Genomic DNA, 6451 nt, shown 5'->3' with positions numbered 1-6451 from the left:
TTCACACATTTTCTGTCACTATTTATATGTTGTTACCTTACAATATTGGCTTTATTCGTGAATCATAAGCTATGCATGAAAAGGTGTATTTGATTCTTCTGCAAGTTCTAAACTTTAAATAAGAAAACCCAACAAATAAAGTATCATGCCATACCAATATCTTACCCATAAACTTCAATTGGTACATACATGCCCCCTAAGCAACATGCATAAAATGGTGGAACTTTTAGTGGGAAATGAAAAGTTTGGATGGGATAAATGAATAAAGTTTAGGTTGTAGATATGGGAATACATTGGCATTGGTAGATATGTAAACACATAAGAATTTTGCGGTATTTATGTAAATGCACCAAAAGTTTATTACAATATTCTTATTTGATTCTTTCAACAATGATTTGTTTTTGCTTTATCTTTAACCTCTATAAAGGCACATTTAATTATGCAAAAAGATTTATTAAGAGAAAATCAACAACAACAAAAGCTTAATTTAGTCAATAAAAAGACGAAAATCAAGACAACTTTCATTTAAAGGAAACATAACAAAAGGCTTCGAATTAGTCGATGCCAAAGGGATCATACATTCCCTTCTTTGACGTATTGATAAAATATGTTAATGCATGAGAAATGTGTGATAGGTAGGTAAATTTCTGACAAAAAAAGACAGTTAAGCTTAAAGTAGTCTTGCAAAACTAGCAAGCAACTCGAGAATGTGTAAAAAAAGTGTGTGTTTGTGCGCACATGTGTTTGTATGTAGGGATGAGGGTGGGGTGATCCCTCATTTGAGGAATACATCACATCCTCTTTCGTACAACAAAATGCATTCAAAAATATAACTTTCTCAAAGGAGCTTGGGGAGTATATCACGTAATCCCCAAAATCAAAGAATACTAGTATGTACTTCACACAATTGAAGTTTACAAAAGTAAAAATTATTTGACAATTCAATTACAACTAGGGGTGTAAACGAGGCTCGTTTATATTTCGAGCTCAAAAAGTGTGTTTGTGTTTGACTCGTTAGCTTAACGAGCCGAACATGAGCTGTTCACGAACAAAGAGTCCTTTTAACAACCTTAATAATGTAGTCATAAGACATAAGACAATAAGGATTTGTGCCAGATTTAAAAACTATTATTTATATTAAAACATCATTTGAATCTAATTTAATAATTTTTATTCTATTTTCTTAATCAATATTTTAATTGATTATAAATCTTTGTAGCCTTGTAGTCAATTAGATTTTTTAAAATACTACTTTATATATATATATATATAAACATAAACTAGATGAGTAGTATTTCAAGCCAAAACGAGCCGAACACGAACGAAGACATCTTAGTTCGTGTCCGGCTCATTAACTTATCGAACGAAATTAACGAGCCGAACACGTGCTTCTTAACGAGTCGAACACGAGCTGTCCGCGAACAACGAGCCGTTTTGAGAGCCCTATAGTCAGGCCAATATGATAATAAGTTATACTTAAAATTTAGAAGAGATTTAGTAGTTCTCCGTGGAGACTATTTTACTGCCAATTTAAATAATTTGTGGACTATTTTGACACTTCTATAAATCTGAGTCTAAAACAACCCAATTAAATAGTCATAGACTATTTTGACACTTTAGCTTGAATTATGTCTAACAAAAATTCTATATTTATATAAGGCATTGTGAATCTTCATGGCATAACTTAGCCATTTTGTTAGGGCTTAAAATAAGCCCAAAAAGTAGAATAGCATTTTACGAAAATCCAACATAACAACAATACTAGCTCTGAGCTGAATCATATCCTTCGCACCTTCCCCATCATTCATGTCTTTATTTGCATTAATGTTCATTATATTCACTCTAACTTCATGTGCCTCTGGATGAATAAATTGGTCATCAACATTACATGCCTCAAATTTTGGATCAATTTGTGACAGATGCCTATGTATGTAGTTATGCAATACTAGCTCTGAGCTGAATCATATCCTTTGCACCTTCCCCATAATTCATGTCTTTATTTGCATTAATGTTCATTTTATTCACTCTAACTTCATGTGCCTCTGGATGAATAAACTGGTCATCAACATTACATGCCTCAAATTTTGGATCAATTTGTGACAGATGCCTATGTATGTAGTTATGTATTGTCATCGTTGCAACCACAATAAGACGCTATTTTTGGTTAAGTTAATAGTCAATTTAATAACTTATAATATCATGAAATTGACTATCAATGGGATACATTACTTAATGCCTGAAGGCCGATATAAAAATACCTACTTATTGTTTCCGTTGAATGTTGGAAACATTCAAATGTGGCTCTAATAAATTCATTATGCATCATAATGTATAATGTAATCGCAATTACTTCTCTAGACGTTGTTCTTTGTGATCCATATAAACCATAAGATGATTCGAGCAAGTTAAGCAAGTCAATAAATATTACTTGTGACATTATGAACATATTTTGAAATCTCACGGGATGTTCATATAAAAGTTTATGTACCCATTTATCCCCAGTATGAGTTGAACTCCAACATAGACTCTTATTCATATATCGTGCATAGTAATAGCGATCAAACATGTTATTGTGGTATTTAAAATACGCTCCACAATTGAGCATATCCCATTTGCTCATTAGTTGGCAAACATTCCTCGTTGTAATCATCACCATGATTGTCTGACATTTCCTCAGACATTATGAGTCATCCAAGAAAAATTAAATGCAGCTAATTTATGAAGGATAAAAGCAGAAATAAGTATATTACCATACAAAAAAGAGATGAGAAAGTAAAAATAGAAGCAGAGATCGAATGAATATAAATATTTAAGATATGTCAAATAGAACACACTCAATTGGAATTGATAGCATTAGTTGCCTATGAATCGAAATAACATGCTTAGATACACATCATTACCATAAAGAACATATAGAAATTCTGATGGCTCTGAAGTTATATTAACTTATCTGGTAAAATGTAACTACAATGTTCATAACAAATACATTACAATATTTAATGTATCCCATAAATATGAGTTCACAAGAAAGATAATTCGTCTGAATAGATCAAACTAAGAATTAAAATATTGTAGTCAATAAAATTATTACAACTTGGCAAAAAAAAAACATGTTTAGTATATAAATTTATGCAACCAGTAAATGAATTTGCAACCACACTATATAGTGAATAATGCGTAAATATTTGAATTGCTAAATTAGTTTTGTTCGGTATGACTCATATACCAGATAAGAGACAGATGCTGGAGCGGAGCGAAGCGGAAGTATTTGTCCAATTGGGAGAGTTTCGTTAAGTGGGTTGGGAGTGCAGGGACAACGACCCTGTGGTACCGTACAAAATAATTTTGTAATAACAATAATTCTTAATTTCACATCAAAAATATCTCATTAAATTTTAGGTGTTTGATATTTTAATAGAAAGGAATCGTATGGTAACCTCTTTTACTGATATATAATTGTCTTGTAAATTAACTCCTAAGAATCAAGCTGTGAGTATTTCTTTTGAAGCTTTTTTACTTTCCTGGTAAAAATGAAAGAAAACTTGGCAAGGATGTTACCGAGTTAAATACCAATCAGGTGCTCTAAAACAAAGCTGGAAATGTTAGTCAATAATGATAATGATCATATGGTTTTATCAGCTCTGATGCGGCTTCTACTCTCTCTGGAGTAGTTTTTTGTCTTTGGTATTAATAATCTGTATATTTGTGTCTTTATATATATATATATATATATATATATATATGTTTCACGCAACAAGAGTTAGAACCGGATGAAGAAAGAAAGAGAAAGAGAAAGAGAGAGTAGAATAAGTCAAGAGTTCACCGTCGAGTGAGCCGAGGGAGAGAAGTTCATTCATTCTTTTTTTTGCCTCATATTTATAGGAGTGTATTTGTACGATTATAAAAAGTATAGAACAATTATGGAAACTGTTCTCCAAATACAATTGACACTATAATTAGTTGTATAGATTTTACAACATAAATGTATTACAATTTAAATTCTAATATGGCGGTAATTGGTTGGTCGACCTGTTTAAATTAGGTTAGGTGGGACGACTGGTTGAGTGACGACCGCAAAATAAATGTTGGTCGATTATAGTAAAAGCGGGTCGGCCAACTAGCTTGAGATCAATTGCTCTTGCATGCTTCTTGGTTAGTTGGGATTGCAGGCGTGGTCTATCGAATAAATCTCTCGCAATAGTGTCATTCGATTCTGATCATGTGTTTGCTTGTTGGACGATATGATGCATTGATTATCTACTCCTCGATTGTTTTGAGATTTATGCTGATAGTGTTGATGCATACAATATAGATATATATATTATCAAATTTATAGCGTTAATTTTAATGTGCATCTATGAATAGAGTCCCAATTTGTGAAATCATCAACTTGCACAATAATTGAGCCCTTTCTGCGCGGCTAACAAATTAAACAATATTAATTTATAAAGCAAGTGCTTAATAGCTAGCGGTCAACAAAAAACATACGACTGGACCCACATTCACGTTGAATTAGTAAGAAGACAAAGTCCACATGTCAATTTTGACCGCTTTAATTAAAAAAAAAAAAGCACGAACAGCTTTAAATACAGAAGCCATCGTTGATTCTTATCAAGCTAATAAAGGAAGAAAAGAGAGCTACTCAAATGGAGGCCATCAAAAGCTTGAAGTTCTACTGGCGCCAGCGAGCATACAGGAGATTAGAGGACTTGCCGGCCACTCGAAAGGTAGCCGTTGTGAGGCTCGGCGGCGGCGGCAATAGGTGTCGGCAATCATTGAAGGCTATGATCACGCGACCGGCGCTGAGACTGAAGAGGCTATGTTTTCCGAAATCTTCCCGGAAAATGATGGCGAAGTTGAGGGATGCTTACATGAACGTCATGCTGATGCTGGCCGGAGGCGGTGGTGCTGGCGGGGCGGTGTGGGATCGCCGGATTCCGAAGGCTAGGCAGGCGGGGTTGAGAGGTGGAGACTTTGAGAAGAAATTGATGATACATCTCTATAATTCTGTTATTGCCATTCGATAGCTCTAAATTATTGACAATTGTCTAATAATGTAATTTTCTTTTTATTATTATATAATATTGCTTAATTGTGAAGTTGCCACAATTTGCAAAATTGTATGTGGAAATTGATTTCAATTTTAAGTTTGTTTGAGTCTTCTCTTACTCAATAGTTATCTTTTCATTCATGAAAATTTATATTACCAAAATACTAATTCAATCAAGTGGCTTGATGTTGCAAACATGTTGATGGATTTGACAAAGCAAGCCAAAAATAATTTGAAGCTGTTATACAGTTTTCAGTTAATTTTCGTAGCAAATATAACAAAGGTACATTATATACTTATATCTTTTAATAGTGATATAATAGTGTCATGTAATGTACTATAAGTGCACTATAAACAACATACATGTTCGACACAAAACATGTATATCAAGCCTTACACAAAGTATTGTAGTATTATCTATATAACATCATATACAATTATACATGTACATAAAAAATGTGTTAGCACGAATCTAAGAAAAATCTAACCACCAACAAAGAAGATGACGTAGTAGTCTAGGAACCACCAGGGACAGCTCGAGGGCATGCATTTACCTGCCATGCTTGTGCTGGCAGGGAAAAAAAATAAATATGTGGCGGACGGAACTTGCTATCTTCTCAAATGGCCACCGGTACTAACCTGACGTGGACGAATCCGTCGAGATTCCTTGAATAAGCTAAGAGGATGATAGGAACCGCTCAAATCTTAGGCGGGCAGTCTATATCTCCCAATCAACCTTTCAGTCCTTGTCACCCTTGTCTTGAATTGGTCGGGCACCATCTCAAACTTTCGGTGCATAGCCACCAGATCACTATCCAACCGGATGCCATTTCAGGCATCTAACAATATAACTATATATTGTCCAAAATGCCACATATTGTATCTATTTTACTAGAGGTACGAAATATAATCTTATAACCTCAGTTTTTATAAATGGAGGGCTCATTTCATGAATAAAGATTACGTGATTTTACTGCTCATTATTATGCTCTCTCTGCTCTTTTCCTTTATTTCTCGCGCTCTATTCCCCTGTATCGTGATCCTATCGCAGCCCCTTGCGGTTCCTGTAACTGCCTGCTCTCGTGCTCCACGAACTCAAATCTCACAAACAGGAATGCTCCAGAGATGCTCCCGCGAGATGCTCCGCGAACAGGAATGCTGCAAACTCGAATCTTGCGATCGCGTGAACCCTTCTTCTCCGCGCGATTCCTTCCTTCGCAGCAGTGCAAAGCTTTTCTTCTCCGGTTGCGGCAACTCACCCGGCCTAGTCGCGGATCGTCGCTGCTTCTCCCGCGATTCGCAAACACCAAATCGCAAGCACCGAAGACCTCGACGTCCGTCCGCGAACTCCAAACCTTGCCGTCCGCGAACTCCTGTCACAAATCGCGCTCCTCTGCCGCG

The 6451-nt window shown here is 35.2% G+C and overlaps 1 protein-coding gene across 1 annotated transcript; it reads left to right on the top strand.

Moving 5' to 3' along the window:
• The first annotated feature begins 4632 nt into the window (after positions 1–4632).
• Positions 4633–5027, top strand: LOC110032997. Its single transcript, XM_020736816.1, has one exon. The coding sequence runs from the start codon at positions 4647–4649 to the stop codon at positions 5025–5027; it is 381 nt and encodes a 126-aa protein (XP_020592475.1). The 5' UTR covers positions 4633–4646.
• The last annotated feature ends 1424 nt before the right edge of the window (positions 5028–6451 follow it).

The sequence above is a fragment of the Phalaenopsis equestris genome, unplaced genomic scaffold, assembly GCF_001263595.1.
Source record: "Phalaenopsis equestris unplaced genomic scaffold, ASM126359v1 Scaffold001078, whole genome shotgun sequence".
NCBI lineage: Eukaryota > Viridiplantae > Streptophyta > Magnoliopsida > Asparagales > Orchidaceae > Phalaenopsis > Phalaenopsis equestris.
Note: the sequence above shows the minus strand (reverse complement) of the source record. Positions and strands in the feature narration are given on the sequence as shown.

Excerpts from the sequence above, each read along its gene's own strand:
- LOC110032997 (XM_020736816.1), top strand. The coding sequence starts at position 4,647 with ATGGAGGCCATCAAAAGCTTGAAGTTCTACTGGCGCCAGCGAGCATAC.